At 38.4% G+C, this 18,835-nt stretch overlaps 1 protein-coding gene across 3 annotated transcripts; it reads left to right on the top strand.

The window, feature by feature from the left end:
• Positions 1-816: 816 nt before the first annotated feature.
• On the top strand, positions 817-16,274 carry clta (clathrin, light chain A). 3 transcript variants are annotated; one of them, XM_066659717.1, is made up of 7 exons: positions 817-1,114; positions 6,098-6,126; positions 7,952-8,066; positions 8,551-8,662; positions 10,300-10,353; positions 12,568-12,603; positions 15,440-16,274. In XM_066659717.1, exons 1-7 carry the CDS (start codon positions 937-939, stop codon positions 15,609-15,611), a joined length of 696 nt encoding a protein of 231 aa, XP_066515814.1. In that variant the 5' UTR covers positions 817-936; the 3' UTR covers positions 15,612-16,274. The 3 variants fall into 3 exon arrangements, with proteins under 3 accessions (XP_066515814.1, XP_066515816.1, XP_066515817.1); XM_066659719.1 differs by lacking the exon at positions 12,568-12,603 and having other exon boundaries at positions 818-1,114; XM_066659720.1 differs by lacking the exons at positions 10,300-10,353; positions 12,568-12,603 and having other exon boundaries at positions 826-1,114; positions 15,440-16,273.
• Positions 16,275-18,835: the final 2,561 nt, after the last annotated feature.

Consider the following 18,835-nt stretch of genomic DNA (forward strand, 5'->3'; position numbering starts at 1 on the left):
TCATATGTGATGGAGCTGTTTCTGACTGAAGGTCAGCTCCTCTGTCCTTAACCAACACTAACACTGGATACACTGTTACTGCCTTTCTGACGAGTTCACCACAGTTTTTCTCTTTAACTTCACACAAACACAGGCTAGAACTCCAAACTATTAATGCCACAACACTAGACAGCGAGTGGTTTGGTTATTTTGGTTAATTAAATGTAAAGGTGTTTGCGTTTAATACAATTATATATTTTTTAACCAGAATAATATCGTACAGGGAATTTGCAGGGACACATAATTTATGCAGACATCTAAATATAAAACAGTTAAATTCTGCGATCTATCTCTCTGTGGAAATGTACTTTCTGAATTTTTTAGAGTTGAATTTATGGATCTGTATTTTTTTAAATCATATTTTTTATTTGAATTTTTATAATTTGATATTTTAATGTAATTTTTTTAATCTGAATATCTGACCACCACAAATGTTCAAGTTTATGAAATGCCTTACAAAAAAATTAAATATAAAATATTCATACAAGTATAATTAAAATACTCAAAATTCAGATTCGTTATTGATTGCGCCATAAAACACTGTTTTAGCGGTGTGACCTCATTGAATGACTTTGTTTACATCGCACCCACGAATATTTTGTAGAAATTTGCAAACATTGGTGGACTGTCACTTCACAACCTTTTTACTGCAGCGGACAGATCACGGGACAGTCACGTATGCAGTTTAGTCATTTCATTGGTTGCGTGTCAGCGAGATTCCCGCTTTGATTGGACCCCCTGGCTATCAATCAGAAAAACATGGCGCCGATTGGCCGCGACGGTCACAGACCCCTCCTCTTCTGCTGACCGTTGAAGAAGGCAGTCAGGGTAACCGTATCGCCATTGCAGTAGCACTTTGAGGCAGAAAGCTGTAGTTTTCGGTTATTACCCGCAGATATGGATGACTTTGACATGTTGGGGAGCGCGGGGAACGGCGTTGGAACCGACGAGGACCCGGCGGCGGCTTTTCTAGCCCAGCAGGAAAGCGAAATTGCAGGGATCGAGCAGGATGAAGGCTTCAGTATTCTGGACGGAGGAGAGGTTCCCTCTCACCTCACCGCGGACCAACACAACGGTCAGAAAACACACACTTTATTTACGCTTGGTTTAATATTCACATACTCTTCTCTTATCCTGCTTTGCTTTCGCTTTCTCGGGTTGAAATCAATTTCTCTGTTCTAACTATGTGTTCCACCTTAAACTGCGCGAGGCTTAACAAGCTAAGGCTAAAAAAAAAATCCAACAGTCCGTGTCACCATAAATGAAAGTAAAAAGTTTTTTTTTGTTTTGTTTATTATTATTATTATTATTATTATTATTACTATTTACTCTGAGAAGGTAAGTGACACATACAGTAAACGTACATATAAAAAGGGTCTAGAAGTGAGCTTGAAATTGGCACAGTCCTGTTCTCCGTTCCACCTTTTAATAAAATAAACGCCAGGCTCTTGTATTGTTTTCTTTACTGGACATCGTGTGTAATACCATAAGTGTTTAAAGACAGTGTCAAGAAGTGAGGTTAGTTTGAAGCTGACTACTGCGAATTCCGAATTCCCCCTTAAGTTGAATGGTAGCAACCGCATCATTTAAGGTGGAATTGTAAATTACAATAATGTTAGCAGGATATGCGTTTTAAAAGCTTGCCTGATCGTGCTGTTTAAGGTTAAGTTTAGTCTCTTAGAGTTTTGCTTGTATTTATATGTAACAATTTAAGCGTTTTATTTTTTTTTGAAATCCTGACAAAACTCTTAAAGACCGAGTGGACTCTGCCCCTTCAAGGCCGACAGCGCCGTAAATTAAGTTTCTTCTTTGTATTTTTCAGATGTTTTATACGTCAAAAGGTCTGTTGTGGATTTTCTGAAAAGGGGTTTTTATCGAGGGTGAAATATAGTCAATAAATTTGTTTAAAGCTTTCTTTGTGGGAGATTTAACCAAGTCCTGCAACGAAGAGACTCCAGTAATTAACGTGGAGGGACGTGCTGATGAGTGGATGACGTCACCCAATTATAATCGGTGACGGTTCTTTAGGAAACGGTTCTATATCGCGATATGTCTCAGTTTTTGTGGAGAATTGTAACCTTAACATTGATATTTATATGCTGATGTGACTGTAGGGACCATGGTGGAATACAACAATAACATCAAATATTTGTGTGTGCTTGACCATCCTGTTTTAGTTTAGGAGGAAAATTGAAAGCAGGAGGGGACCCACTATCTGATTTCTAAGTTGAAAAAAAAAAAAAAAACTCCCAAGAAAGAGAAAAAGGATCTGTTTTATTTTTTTTATACCGTCAAGGTAGTTGCAGCCACAGAATTCTTGAGAGTCTGATACTTTCAGGGCCTTAAGTTGGCCTCGCTGTCAGAATTCTACCAGTTGCATTCTAACTGGCTATATGCCTCCTCCTACATGTAATGCCAAAATATCAGACTCGTGTTCCTTAAGCTCAGGTTTTGGCTTGCACCAAGTTCTGGCCAGGTCTCATAAATAAATCGCAAGGTTATTTTGTTACACAAACATGCAACCTGACCCATGGAGACAGGAGCCAACACTAACCTAACCCTACAGACTGTAGTAGTGTGTTTATAAGTGCTCTTGTATTGTCTTCAATGTGAAATATCTTCAGTTAAGTCCATGTAGTGATTGAGGAGATGCTCTGAATCATCCTGTAAATATGTGTCATAACGTTTCCGTCTGGAAAGGAAGGAGGCAGGAAGGAGTCAGCAAAAGTCGAGACTTAAACTGCTGAAGAAGGACTAAGAGAAAAGAGAAAATATTTCCTGTGAAATTTGGTGTTGCTCAAGTTTGCCTTTGTTTTTTGGAATGGATAAAAAGTTGTGTCTTAATTCTTTAACCGTAAAAATCAGCTATTGGAATAAGCAAATGTCAATCCATTTCTGTTGGTCAGATGTTGAAGGTTGTCTGCAGTAGAGCTGGGTATCACCATAATTTTCCAGAATTGACTAGATTTTGATTCACCATGTGTAATTAATTCAATAGTGTTTAATAATTTTATTTGATATTGATTCATTCAGGGTTATTTTTGTTACAGTAACAGGTTTTGTTTGGATATGGAAAAGATTTTCAGAAAACTAATGTTGGAATAATACATGGAAGGCATGACCTACAGCGTTTAAAAGTATGTACATGACGAACTGACCCACAAAAGTTATTTCAGTGTTTATCATTAACATGTTCATTGTGCCAAAGTGGTGTGAAGTAATGTAAATATTACACTTGGCAGTATGATTTTCTTACACACAAACATCACTATTGTTAAAAGACCCTGACAAAGGCTTTAAACTGCAAAGGGTTTTTTTTATTATTAATTAATTATTTTATTTATTTATTATTATTTTTTTAAATATAAGGACATGGTAAAGCAGTCATGTTAAAGTTCTGAACATTGTAAACAGTGAGGGCCATAAACCGTCTTCATGACTGCTCCCACTACTTGGAGATTGTGAGATTTTTCTGCAAGAAGCTGATCTGCATTTTGTGGAGTGAGGCAGCTCTATGCCGTAACCATATCGCCACCTGTTGAGGAAAAAACTCTCAAAAGGGACACTGGTCCCAGGGATACAAAGATGGTGCTTGGCGAGCTAAAAGTGAATATTCTCCAGCATGCACTCTCCAAAGCATCAGTGAATTTCAGGAGTGGATTATTTAAATATATAAAAAAAAAAGTTATATTGAAAAATCAGTTGGGAAGTATATTCACAGAGAAATTTGTTGTTTAATATTTGTATTACAAAGAAAAATTACTGTTCTGAATGCATATTCATATACAGCTGTGTTGGTTGTTTCTATACACCCTGATGCCTCCACAGACTTCAGACCAGTAGCTTCAGTAACCAGTCTAGAAAATGTTGTCACAGGCCTCATCGGACAAGAAAGGCGGGACCTTGAAGCAAGAATCTAATGCCCGTGCTAATGACTAATGCTAATGTTTTTCTTTCAGCACCACGAAATTTCACAACTTTAAGTTACCACATCGCATTGTACAGTAACACAGATGTACACGAATCACATGCAAGTTATACACATGCACAGACAGTCTCTCAATTTTTTTTAGTCTTTGTTAAAATCATTATTTTGTATTTTATACACACAACTCAATGTTTTGTTTTTTGCCTTTATAATGCAAGGATGCCCCCAACACACACACGTTAAGTAAGCATGCCTCGATTCAAGTTTTTATAGCAGCCTTCAGGTCCTTAATGATGTCGGCATTGTCAGAGGCACAGCTCATCTCCTCTAATAGCTATGTGTGCAGAGGCCCTATAACAGATAGAATTGGGGACTTGTCTTCGGATATGACCAACGTGGCTGCCTTCAGAGACCCAAGAGCTTTCACCTTCTGCAACAGTTACATTAGGCTTGGTCAGCACGCAGAGATTTCCTGCATACATAACAGTTGCTGAGATCGCTGGTTGCTGTTCCAGGAATCTCTAGTGCTCTATTCCAAAGATTTGCCACGTCAATCACCTACTTGTTCTGTAGGCAGCCCCAGTATTCTTTGCTCCTCCAAGTTTGTGGCTTGCCCTAGTGCTACGCTGAAAAAATGATGCAATGTGCCTCACTCTGCCAAGCAAACCCTCAACAGCTGGAACTCTGCAAGCTGCTTATGAGGCTAAATTAATTGGTTAATTCCACAGCATGGGTCATGTTTGCAGTATTGTCTGTCATGATAGCTGGATCTTTATTTGCAAGCTCCCACTCTTGTATCGCCTTGGATGATACTTCAGCTAGATTAGTGGCCATGTGACTGGTTTCAACTACCCTTGTCAGTAGCTTCCATTCGTTGTTGAAATAATGAACCGTAATTGTTGGGTATGAATCCATTGCTCATGATGTCCGGCTATCACAGGACAGGTTAGGGTGACACACTCTGTCGACTTTAGTGAAGTTGTGAGAGTGTTGCATACAGGTTTGGCATGGCCACTTCACTCAAATGTTTACATGAGGGTAAAACATAACATGCTTCCAGAACGTTAATGAGGCATTGGAAACCACCGCTGTATGGATATATATCCTTACATATAAAGTCACCAGAGCTTTGAGTATTTGTTTAGCACAGGGTGAACTTGGAGGTAATTTAATCGGAAAAGCCTTCTCTAATGGAGGTTGTTTGGGGTATGGCATTTTTACATGTCAGAATGGTGCTGTGATAAATGGTTTGTCAGATTTATGGTATTCCCACGATATTTAGTCTCAGTGTTGTACAGCTCACATGCGGCTCTACTGTTATCCAGCTCTTCCCTTTCGTCATATTTTTTTAATACAATATGTAACCATACGTCAGCTTTAAGGTTCTGAGGTGTCTGCAATTGAGCTCTACCTATGCTTAACTGACGTGAAGGCCAGCTCTCGTTGCACAAAAAACCAATGGCTGATCATGCAGTATTAAATGGCGTTTATATGACTCTATATCGGATATTTCAAATGAAGATCGTTTGGAATCAGAAAATCTTTTATTGTTGTTATTTTTATTTATTTATTTATTTTATTATTTTTTTATTAATTATCTTTAGACCCCACCCCTAGGCTGCAGTATTAATTGTCCAGAATTACTTAATGTATTCCATTAGCTGTAATTGCATGTCTTTCACACTTTTGCCCAATTAAAAGGCAGGTGTAAAATATGGAGATACAGGTTTTTTTTTTTGTTGTAATCATTAGAATGAAACCTTGTAATTCCAACAATGTTAAATTTAGAGAAATGGAAAAAGAAAACTGTTTTTATATATATTATAAATATATACATTTCTTTTGTTATCTTGATGTTTATTATTATTATTTTTGTAATTTGGGCAGTAAAACTAAGGCAGTGTTTTACAATGTACAGATTAGCAAAGAACCATTAAAACAGATAAATGGTTCAGATGAACTAACAGAATGCGTTTCTTGCTTCTCCTACATTTTGACACATTTGTCCTGTAGTTGTATTGAATTCTGCCGCTTAGCATCTTTCTGTTTTGTAATGTACATTATTGTATTGTGTTGCTGTTTATAGCTCTGTTTTCTCACACATGGTCTCTTTCTCTCTGTTTTTCTCAGGTGGAGCACTGAACGGAGATCTGCATGAGGTAAAATGGATTTTGTCTAGTGAAATGCAGATGCTAAGTACTTGGCAGGTCATTGTGTTCATAGGATTTCTCCTGGTGGATTACAGAATGTGTGTAAACTGTTTGTTCCCCTCAGACACATGTTGCTGCTTTTATGATGTATGCTAAGAATAGCAGTGTCAAAGGTACAGAGCTAGATTGCAAAATGGATCAAGATGAATATAGAATGTATGTTGTAAGTAGGGGTGGGTTATATGGCCCTAAAATATGATATTTCAGGGTATTTTGGCGATAATGATATTCTCAGCGAAACGAAATGGCAAATATTTGTATAATTTCAAAAAGTAATTGCAACTAATGCAACAAAATTTTATATGAATATTCATTTTATTAAAATAAATATATTAATTTGTATATATTAATATTTAATCATTTTATTTTTTAAAAGGTCTTTTACTATAAATGTAAATTTGTAATTTTTGATTTTCCAGCCAGGTACTTTTGCTTGAGGTGGTGAAACAGATTTGAGTTTTCCCTCTTCTGTGGTTACAGGCTTCTTTCATTTCTTACATAATACCATGGTTTGTTTTACATCTTAATTTGTAACCAAGTCACCTCCACACGACTTAAGTCACTGCCTCCTCCGCCTCAGAGCCACTTTCCATTGTACTTCACTATGCCTGTATGACTCGTAAAGAATTTAGGCCATATTATGCACAACTGCATGACATCGCTGTGTAATGAGAACAGTCAGAATATCACTGTCATGATATTGATTTTTTTTTTTCTTTATCGTAGTAAAAATTATGACAATGTTATTGCGAATGATATGATATGGCACAGCCCTAGCTGTAAGTCACTTTGGATAAGAGCATCTACTAAAATATTTTTCATGTCCAAATTAAAAGTGAAATTTATTAACAGGTATCTTTCAAATTTTAAAAATTGGTTTAGTTTGTATAAATTAAGTTCTCAGATCACTGAGTGTTCTCCAATGCTCTGTCTAGGGATGGGTGGTATCCACATTTTTCATACCGGCATACAGTCTCTCAATTTAATTGCGTATATGGTACTACTGTGGGGAGTATGTGGAGTGGTGAAATGTTAAGCTGCTCTGAGCCTTATCTGTGAGTGAAAGGTTTTCTGAGTGTTTGTACAGAACAGTCCGACAGTGGACAGTTGACGATAAAAGACCTGTTTCCCAGAGAGCAAATTTCAGCGACTGGTTTTGGATGAAGAGAATGTTAAAAAATAAGCAAACTTGGCCCAAAACACACACACACAGAGGATAAAGCACAAAGTTGTGTGAATGGTCTTCTGAATATTTTGTCTGCTTTCATTCTTCTTCCTCTCTTAACCAAAACTCAGCGCTAAACTCACAATTGCGCTGGGATGGTATTTCTCCACCCGTTATCAGACTGTACTGAAACACTGAAACAGTGGTTGTACTCTGACATAGTGGCCAGGATGAATCCCCATAGAGCATAAACTGGTTTAAACCACTTTAATCCGAGCTGTTTGATTAAATCACTTCTGTAAATATTGTTTATTGCTCCTTTTAATTTATTTGGAGGGTTTTGAGAGAAGCAGTGACTTGGGGGATTATGAGAGTCCTGGTGTATGACAGTGTGGGAACACTTGTTTTGTTTATGTAGTTGTATGTCTGTATATTTAATGCAGCTAACATCACTAATGTGTTGAGTCTTGTTTGTTGTAGCATAGTTCATAATTATAAAGCCTCTGTGGGGTGTGTAATTTTCTGGCTTACTAAACAAATGTTTGCATTGGACAAAGCTGCTCATTCAGTCAATGCTGTGTTGACCCAACAAAGTATGTGTGTTTGTAGAGCAACGGTCCCTCAGATGCATATGCTGCTATTTCCACCGCCGATCGCCTGCAAGCGGAGCCCGAGAGCTTGCGAAAGTGGAGAGAGGAGCAGAGCGAGAGGCTGGAGGCTCTTGGTAAAGAGGGCGGGTTTTGGGGGAGGTGGCATAATACAAAAAATGGTCAGAAGTATGTGGACACCTCTTAATGCAGCATTTCTTTTGAATTGAATGGCATTAAAGCAACACTATGTATTTTTTGTGTACAAACTTCTGTTCTTTGCTTCTGGAGCCCCCCTAGATTTTTTACAAAATGCTACTGGGTGGTGGTTACCTATCCTCCTCCCAGATTTGCATAGTGCAGTTTCTGCAGAGCTGAGCCCAGAGTAGTAAAGCCAGAGGCTCACTTCTGTGTATTACAACTTGGAGGAGCATCACAATGAATATGAAGCTGTAATTTGAAATGTTCCTTTTAAAAGATTAATAGATGACACAAAGTGGATCCACAGTGGTTCTACCTCTTAAATAGCTGCATTATGTCAACATAAGATGTGTCCACAAACTTTTGGGGAGGTGTGTGTGTATGAGGATACAAGTCAAGAATCCTTTGCCCTGTTTGCAGACGCAAACTCCCGTACGCAGGAGGTCGAGTGGAAGGAGAAGGCAAAGGTGGAGCTGGAGGAGTGGCATGCAAGACAGGACGAGCAGCTCGCTAAAACCAAAGTCAACAACAGGTACAGCGTGCACATACACACCCATAGTAGTAAAATACACAGCCCTCCACTGATTAGTTCTAGGATTACAGGTCAAAGGCTTCTACACCACACAAGTGATAATATGGTTGGTTAACATAGTGGAGAACATCCACCTGCACACCACACAAGACTGGGGTTCTAGTCCCAGCCTGCGCAGGGGCACCACACTACATCAATAGGAGTCATTGGGTTAAACATCAGTGCTCACAATGGTCAGTTGTTCTACAGTAGTGCATCATATACATTAAAAACTAAACATCAAGTTTTTTTTTTTTTTTTTTAATTTGTTAAATGAGCTTTAAGACTGTTTAACCTTTCTGCACTTGATTCTGTTGTTCCACAGTTAATGCCAAACCCAGGGCTGGCTATCGAAGCAGAGTATCTTTTTAATATTGAAATATTAGGTTGCAATACAGAGGATGGAAATATCTCTCACTGCTTTAAGCCCAAGTGTTCTAGGAGAGCCAGAAATATCCAGGAGTCAGAAGTTCGATCTGAAATTAGCTGGTCAACTCCCTGTAAGTGCTGGTTAACAGCGCCACAGCCCGTAATGCAATTTCGAAACCAGGTGATGCTTCAGCACAGCCTGCCTCAATCTCTGGGTGTATAGTAGTGCCACTTCATCAGGAGGATATTCCACACACCCCTCAATTTTTTTTGTCATGGTACTGGAAAGCATACTCGTCTGTCAGCTGATGTGATAGATCTGGACAGTTTGTGTTCTCCTCCAATGTGCTGAACTGTCCAGTTGCTTTACATCAGCAGCGATTGGAAGAGAGGGCTGACCTCAAGAGTCTTTGAGGGAGCAGGTGTGCATATCCCCTTCAGCCAACGACAGGCAACATGTATATCCAAGGTTTTGATTTGCAAATAGATTTGTATTTTTTTTTTTTTTTATATATATAAAAACCTTACTATTGCTATTACCTTTTCAGTGCCACCTTTAAATAGTGCACTCTGATGTTCCAGGATATATCTGCTGCATGAGTTAAAGTGGATAATATTTGAATTGCTTTTCAACTATGTTCATTCTTCCTGCTCAGCCCATATAAACACAGAAGTCAGTTTCTTACCCTCCTCCCAAAGTTGCAAAGGGCTGTATCTGTTCTTTCTGTTATGACTCAATAGTGCATCGCAGTGATTTTGAAGCTTTAATTTAAGGTGAAAATAATACCTAGAGTTGCTTTAATCTGTGGTCATGCCAGCTAAAATAATCCTGTTCATTCTAATGGAGATTACTTTGATTATGAGCCAACCTCGACCAATAGCGCTCCTGTTTGACTGTTACAAACCTAACGGGGCAGGGCTAAATGAGCAGTTCAATTCTGGTGTGACCGCACCTTTTAATACTTTTTTTCGAACATATAACCAGCCCTGGGTTGATAACCTTCAGGTTGTCTCTCTGGTACCTGTACTCCTGTTCCTATATGACTGAGTTGAGCAGCTCTCTTCTTGGTTTGTGTGCGCACGCACTCTAACCTCTTCTGTGTATAAACCTGTATCAATGTCTGACTAAGACAGAGAGATTGTCTGTTTCTCTGTCTGAGTGTTTTTCTTCTCCTTTCACTGCTCTTTCTCTTCTCTCCTGACCGGCTGCTCTCCTCTGGGATTCCCAGGGTTTTGGATGAGGATTTCTACAAACAGCCCTTCGCTCACCTGATTGGTTATGTGTATGTTGCTCAACTAACATCCTTTTCTTTTCTCATTCACCACATGCATCTGTTTCTCCCTCTTTATTTTAAACACTCGTTTAACCACCTCTGCTTCGACCCTCTTGCTCCTTCCATCCGTCAGTTTCATCGTTCGCAAAAAAGACTGGTTTGGTTTTATTTATTTATTTATTTAATTCCTCCAGTGACTTTTTATTTGTTTAAAGCAACGGCTGTTTGGTTTTAAGCCTGAAAAGACCGATGCCGTTCCGCATGCCCCCACATCCGTGTTCGTAATCAAATTTATTTTAAAAAAATAATAAAAATAAAGGACTTGATGTGTTTGTGTCAATGTCCAGCCCTTTGTATCGTCTCGTGTTTTGGACACAAGACTGTTGTCATGTTTCGTTTTCTGTCTTTACTCGTTCAGCTTTGTCTTGTGCCTCCGTCATGTTTTCCACCAGTCCACTTTCTTTATTTTTTGTATGGTTAGACACTGTGTTTGTAGTTGAACTGTTTTTGATGTAGTTTATTACTAGTGCAGTGTTAGTTTAAACTTGATTTTAGACTTGTGTTCAGCACCTGGGGTCCAGCAAATATCTGACTGCAAAAGTAAACCAGATTAAAATGATATTTTCGTTAGATTCTGGGGCTCAATTTTATAGTTTTATTTTTCCCCTCTTTCTTTAACAGATTCAATGGTTATAAAATTTTTTGGACTCCTTTTAATGTTCTATAAAATTGATAATTCATTATCAGGTAATATTAAATATAACATTGTAAAGCAGTACAAAACCTTGCATCTAAATTCATCTTTCATCTTATTTTAAATCAATGTGTGAAAATGTCCAACAAAAAAATGTCCTGTTCCATTAACTTGCGTTCAAAGCTAAGAACATTTTTCTTAATCTCCTTAAAAAAATCACAGTTGCAGACCCTGACAATGTAAAATGGGGCATTTCTTGAGAGTCAGTGCTTTGCTGGACATCTCTGTGCCTCTAAAAGTGGGTAGTCACTCAGTGTCTGTAGTTTTTAGTTTGGTCAGTGGTGATGTAGTGTTGTTTTTATTTATTTATTATTATTATTATTGTTTTTTTTTTTTATAGCTCTGAGCCTTTATGCATCTGGCTTAGTTGTGCAGCCCTCATTGAAGCCTTCACTGTCTCCTTCACTGAAACAATGCATGGCCAAGAGTTCACGCTAGGCAGTGTATTGAAGAAACACTGGGATATAGCTTCTCAACCAGGCCCATGAGATGCCAGAATATACATAAACTAAATATTAAGAGACTTTATTATATATAAGAGAAATATTAAGTTTCCACTGAATTTACAGGAATGACCAGCTGTTTCCATATTGACCAGAAGTATCATGGATATATCTATCATATTCTGTAACAATACCTGATTCAAACATGTCCACCCCTGATGTGGAACCCACTTAGCCCTTTCTCCCAACGTGAAACAGGTTCAGTTCCCATTCACAAACATAATTTAGGGCCATTTTGGTGCATTTCCACCAAAATAAATTGGTTTGCAAACCAGAAAATGTGTTCATAGATGGAACCAAAGAATAGTTGGCTTTTCAGCGCAAACTGTAATGGCATCCGTGGGTGAGTCGAGATAAAGAATCTCCAGAAAGAGATTCACAGTGTTATATACATAAAAGGAAATAAAAACAGGACAATGCTGCCTCTGTGTTTTCTGGGGCTGCGGACCAGCTCTTTGCTAGAGAGCACCAAGCTTCCATGAAACCTGAATAGAGCTGGTTCAAGAACCAGAGTAGTTTTGGTGGTAACTGGAAGTCTGGTGCATAAATTGGTTGTTTCAGGGAAGATATAAATACTGCACAAGGGACTGCTTCCACTTTTTTTGTAATTTAAATCCTGGACTGGAATATTTCAGGGGCTCTGCATTCTTCAGCTTTAGCGATAAACAGTGTGATGTTTATTTACGTCTTATACAATGCTATCACACCTTGTCTATGAAGGCTGCAAGCTAAGCCCACTAGGATCAGTCTTAAGATGACTATGTGTATGGGGTGGGGTCTTTGTTTCTTAATTTGCTACTACTTTTTTTATTTATTTATTTATTTATTTTGTCTCCTTTTTAATCTCTGGGGAATGCATGCCTGCTTTGGTCATCTGCATAATTCTCATTTCTTTTCATTTCCTATATTATATCTGACTTGTGCTCTGTTTCTCCTTGTGTTTCTTTTCTCTATGCACCTTTTAAGCACTCATATTAACCATCCTTGCTACCGCCTAGACCAGTTAAGTAAAAAATCAGAAAAGAAATTATGCTAATCCTGATGGAAAATAATAATGATAGCAATGCAGAGACGTGTGGAGTTGAATGGCTGCAGGTGGATGTGGAGAATTGACTGCTGTTGTGTAAAGTTGTGTTTGTGATTTGATACTATTCACCGCTGGCGTTGGATAGACTCTGGGGGTGTTTTTGTAGTGATTGTGATGGTGATTATTTTGGGGTTTTTGTATGTGAGTGTGTGTGTGTATGTATGTGTAGTTGGGTTTGTGACCACAAAACTCCTCACTGGCTCTTATGCTTATTTTGGGGTGGGGGTGTGTGGGCTGCCAGCTGCCAGCTGGCTGTGGCAGTGTGTAATAGTGTATTACTGCCACACACTCAGGAGCTGCGGTTATTTCACATTAAGTAAAAGCCATAAAAGTATGTTAATTGGGGAATTATTATGATAATATTCTTTTTTTTTTTTTTTTTTTCATTTTTAATATTTCAGTCAGTTTGAGTGACTGAGTGTTAAAATTAAACGGAAATGTGATTCTGTGTCTTATATCTACAACTAAAGACTACAACAAAAAATTGATATTTTAAGAAGATTTTATGCCACTGATGATGATGATAATAATAATAATGCAGTTACACACCTTTTAACAAGCAGTGAACCTTTAGCAAAAACTTATTCAGACATTAGGATTGGAGTATAAAATAAATCAGTGAACCTTAATTAAAATAAAACCACTATTTTAAAACAAGTCCATATAACAGCTCTTGAAATAACTAACCATATGCCATAAGTGAAGTAACCCTGTCTCCTGAGAGCACCACAGTGGCAGTAAATGTGGGTTTGTGAAAGAAAAACAAAGCAAAAACCATTGTAAAAGAGCCAAGATGGATTATTATCATTATTATTACAGAATGCTTGGCTTGCCAGTTGTTTTTTTTTTTTATTTTCCATGAGCTGTTTCTCTGTTTTCTCAGGGACTGCCATTGCTTGGCGTGTGCAGCTTCTGCACAGCGATTTGGTGGTTCTTAAAAATCAACAGTAATGCCTGATTTTCTCTGATCCAATGGACAGAGAGCTTGATAAACTAACCAAATCGCTTCTAAAAGTCTGTAGCACATTTTCTGTTTGGTTTCTTTGTTTCATTTTGTGTTAAAGAGCCATCCTTTATGTCTGAGGTTGTTAAGACAGGTTGTGTTGGGTGGGGAATGTTATTGGTTTCTAACTGGTGTTCAGGGCCTTTTGCTCTTTCTCCTGGCCATTCTTGAATAAATTGGTATTTGTGTTAAATTGAGAACTGTATGGAGACTGTTGGCCTTCTGATGTCCATGCTCTCTCACACTGGCTTCTCATTTCCTTCCAAAGTGGGTCGATAGATGGCTCTGAGTTCACAGTTGGTGGAAACATGATCTGATATTCTGAGATTAAGGAAGTGTGATTTCTTGGTCAGTAACTCGCCAATAAACTTCAGTGAATCAGTAAATGAACCAATGAATAGGAACAAGCAAACATTACTTTGAGAGAGAGAGGGAAAAAAAATACAGACATGAGCAAGTTAAGACAGATGTACACAAACTTATCACACATTTCTACTGCATGGTCCCAACCCTGCTCAGCTCAAATTATTTTTCTGCTTTTCCATTAGGTACATTTGGACCTGGTCCCTGGAGCCAGGTTTTTTTTTTTTTTTGTTTTAAAGTCCCTGCTGTCTCTTGTTCCATGCGAGCTGAGTGAGGACTAAACTCTAACGTGTAAACTAGAGGTCTGCATACCAGCAGGTTGCGGGTCCCATCACTATCTTGTGGCACAGGACTAAACTTCAGTGTTTTACGCAGGAGTTGGCTGTTAACCTGTGCTGTGACTACAGGAGCAGGACTAAATACACATGTAAAGGAATCCCGCAAATGAATAAAAACACTATTATAATAATAATCATATTGTCTAAATAAAATTATGCAATAATTACCGTGCATAATCAACATAAGAGAGAATAGCTAAGTGATAATGAATTAAACTCATTCTTAATATTTGGTAACCTGTACACTGTCAGTTGGCCTCTCGGATATGTGTGTTTGTGTGTGCGTGTGTCTGTATGTGTGTTAGTGCCTGCCCATGCTCATATGCCCACATTTGCAAGGGAATTAAAAGTCTGACATGTTTCCCCATTTTTGTGAAGTATGCGTGACTGCGCAGGTAGGAGCAGTCCTTAAAATCTAAGCTGTGGGTGGGAACGGGACAGATGTTAATTTTTCGCAGTTGAGGAACAAACTACTGATTTGTCTGAACTGATGATGGAGCCGTGTTCAGTCTCTAACAACATGCAAAAATATACAATGAGAAAACAATACTTTACCACCACTGATGTTGTGGTTTCCAAAGCCCACTGTTCCCATTCGAGACAGGGTTTTGAGACAATACCAGAAAACTGTCCAGGGACCAAGCAGAGAGTAGAGTCCTATAGAGCAGGGGACCATGCAGTCACCTCTCCATATTGACTTTCTTGAAACCTGTTAACCGATTTAATTCAAAGAAATTGATGTAGATGTATTTCACTAAAGAATAATCACTAAAGCTTTCAGTCTATAATAAATCAACTCTGTCATTAATACTGCAATCAATAATGTGCCAATCCCAGACATCCGGGTTGTAGCTGTGTGTGAACTTTTCCTGAAGTGCATAGGAGGTGAGCAGGTCAGTGTGTTCGGGGTGGAGACTCTTGAGGCCATGGTGTGGGTATGTGTCTGTTTTGGTGTGAGTGTTTAAAAGAGTGTGTATGAGAGAGAGTGAGTGTGAGAGCGTGAGGGTGGGCGAGCGTGCCTAACTCTTTCTTTGCTTTGTTGGTCAGGGCTGCTGAGGAGGCGATGGTGTCGGAGCTGGATGAGGACAACCCTGGAACGGAGTGGGAGCGAGTGGCTCGTCTCTGTGACTTCAACCCCAAGTCCAGCAAACAGGCCAAGGACGTGTCCCGCATGCGCTCCGTCCTCATCTCCCTCAAACAGACCCCTCTCGTCCGCTAGGCCCGCACACACCCGCTTGGCCCCATGCACCTCCCACAAGACTACAACTCCAAACAGCCCACGGGTCTCCAGCCTTTGGCCTCGTTCACCAACTGGGTGGAGTACTGAAGGTCAAGAGAGACATTTCCACATAAGTAATATATAAATGATGTATATTCCGTTTCTATATATATATATATATATATATATATATATAAAATGTCCATAAACACGTCTTTAAAATTGTGCGTTCCAGATTTGGGTTCTGTTATTGTCTTGTTTCTCTACTATTTTACGGACCAAACTCCTGAAGTAAGAGGTGTGTGTGTGTGTATGAGAGAGAGAATTTCTATCTCCATTTAGAGCCCAACTATGGCATTTGTGACTTGATTAAATCTATGCATTTCCTCTAAGACATGTCCAGGAATGAAGTACAAAAATGTCTTGTGTATTGTTGTGTACAGACAGTGGGTGTATAGTGTGTGTGTGTGTGTGAGTGAGAGGGTGTGTGTGTGTGTGTGGGTGTATATTGACCAGCCCCAGTGTACACCTCAGAACAGTGTAAAAGAACTGAAACATAACTAGCTGTTGTTATTGAGCAGAACTGTACTTTGGTTGTTGTATCATTGTCATCCTCTGAATTTGATTCTGATTAAACATGGTTGAAGTCTAGGTCTTCTTTCTGTCTTTGGTTTGTCCCAGAGATGTTCACAAGTCACTGAAAACAAGTCCAAGTCAAGTCTCGACACGAAACATGTACATCATTTTTCTTTAAAATTGGGCTATTTGCTAGAGGACTGGGTTTTTGAGGATAAAATTACATTGCTCTGCCACAGCATTGACTCACTGCCCGTTCTCTCAGCTCCACTGACCACATTTTTCTACAGTTACAGACGGTAGTCCATCTTTTGTTCTGCATGCTTTCTGTCCCCTTGCACCCTGTTTTTCAATGGGTTAAGCTGTTAAATGTGATATTTTCTCTGAATTGCGTATATTTGTGGTTCTAGAATAGCACCTCATTGCATTATTAGCTAGTAATATGAGGGAACGGCTTAATGTTTCTAGCTAATTATGAAATTAAAATAAGTTTAATCACAACAAAAAACTGTCCAAAGAAAGTTGCAACCTTTTAAAATGTATAGAAAAGCCTATAATTTGGAGGAATTTCAATTGTTACAGATCTGTATTCTTTACTTTCTCATTCTCTGTGTTCTCATAACAGAAATCCAGTGTTTCTCAAAAACGAGCTAAATTGCACATCCATTTTCCCTCATTATGATCTTGAAAATACTGCCATTCAAATAAAGGATATCAAATTTTGTGGAGTAGCGTCCAAGTGTGGAGACTTCATGCAGCTAGATGATTCCATTGGTGAAGACAGTGTTGGGTTCAAATCAGAAATGAGGTATGATCTTCACACATCTCCATAATGGTGCAGAGTGCAAGTTCATGACACACACACATGCACAAATCTGGTCTTATGCAGTTATATTGAGTCATTGGAGTGTAGAGAATGGAGCAGTTAACCAGGCTGGCTGCAGTGATACTGATGTTCACCTGTTCAACTGCAGGTAAGATTCAAGTCAAATTTTGTAGAATTCCTAAGTCAAAATACAAAAAATGTAAATAATAAATATTACTGAATTTCACTGTTTATTGGCATGGTGCATAGTAGAATTATACTCCCGTAACTAGTGAAATCATTAAATTTAGTCAATATATGTGAAATGTCTCATGATGAGATAATAGTTAAGAATATTATGATATAGTTTTACCCATTTCTAGATGTCCTGCCCCAGGTTTTAATCAATATTATCAAGGTAAGGTGTCCTAACCCGCTGGCGGAAAAAGCCAAATAATGGAACATTTGTATATTTAACTGTTTTTATTTATTTCTTTTTAGTTTTTAAGAAACGCACAATGGAATAACACAATGTCCCTGTACTAAAACAATGGAAATATACAAAAATGTAGAAATAGTCTGTGTGATCTTAATTGGAAGTAGTTTTTCAGTGTTATTTTTATTTTTATTTTTTTTTGTAAAAATTGTATACATACCTCAGAAAATCAACAGAAATTGTTGCATTTGGAGAATGTAAAATCAGATTTAACTGAATTTAGTCTGTCACCTTTTGATGAAATTTCCATAATAGACTACATCTCAAGTATGATGAGGCAACAACACAAGTTTCTCAAAACCCTTTATACAAAGCCAGCTGGTTTCTTCCTTTCTCTAGGAGGAAGTTGCTCTTTTTCCTAATCTGTAAAAAGCCACTAAGCTACTGTCTAAATTAAAAAAGTTAAAACATCAAATGCTGAACTGCTCAGAGAGAAATCTCTCACTAGTGGCAGGGTTATAATAGGCCATTTCAATTATATTATTAAATTATAATCAATTATTGGACATTCACAAAATAACACATTTTAGCCTTTGAAATATGTAAAGCACTTAACTGAAAAGGATGACAACTAAAAGGCAGCATTTGTTACTTCAAAAATTGAAGTCTTTCTGCATTATGGTGTCTTTAGAGTGGTGGGCGGTGCCCGTGAACTGGGCACTAACTCACTGCCCAAACCATGACTGACCCTTTTAGATTTCTGTTGTTGGAAATCTGGAAAGTATTTTCCTATTTTGACCGGTAGAATAATTTATCCATTTTTTAAAAATAAAAATCTGGAGGTTTGTTTCTTTCCCCAAATTGGCGACATTTTTAATGCAGTGTTTTATGAGTGATTGAAGGAATTCAATTATGGTTCAGTTTATTTTGGTTTGATAGAGTTGACCATGATCTACATACACCTGTCCTGGTGGATGGTGACCAATGCTTTTGGACACCAAAGATCCTTCAGGGAAAATGGCCGAATGCAAGCAGCAAGACCTCAGAGCTTCTATGGTGGTATGTAGAGAGCTGGATTGTGGGAATGCAGTCAGAGATACTGTGAGAAGTCAAGCCACAACAGACAAACAGACCACTGGAGTGATGGTTGACTGCACAGGACAGGAGTCAGAGGTTTCACAGTGTATCCTAGAATGTGTCAACATTGATTCAGAACTTTTGAACATCAGGATATCTGTTGTCTACTCAGGTGAGAGATTCAGGGCAAAGGACATTGCTCATTGTGTGCGAGGCTGAATATGACCAAAAGGATGCTGAAGTGGTCTGTCGAGAGCTGGGCTGCAGACCTCTACTAATGCTACGGGGGCACTCTTTGGAGAAGGGAAAAACTTATTTGGGAGCACAGTT

The sequence above is a fragment of the Hoplias malabaricus genome, chromosome 2, assembly GCF_029633855.1.
Source record: "Hoplias malabaricus isolate fHopMal1 chromosome 2, fHopMal1.hap1, whole genome shotgun sequence".
Classification (NCBI taxonomy): domain Eukaryota; kingdom Metazoa; phylum Chordata; class Actinopteri; order Characiformes; family Erythrinidae; genus Hoplias; species Hoplias malabaricus.

Excerpts from the sequence above, each read along its gene's own strand:
- clta (XM_066659717.1), top strand. The coding sequence starts at position 937 with ATGGATGACTTTGACATGTTGGGGAGCGCGGGGAACGGCGTTGGAACC. Across the intron at positions 6,127-7,951 it reads TGAACGGAGATCTGCATGAG|AGCAACGGTCCCTCAGATGC; the intron begins GTAAAATGGATT and ends GTGTGTTTGTAG. Across the intron at positions 8,663-10,299 it reads AAAACCAAAGTCAACAACAG|GGTTTTGGATGAGGATTTCT; the intron begins GTACAGCGTGCA and ends TGGGATTCCCAG.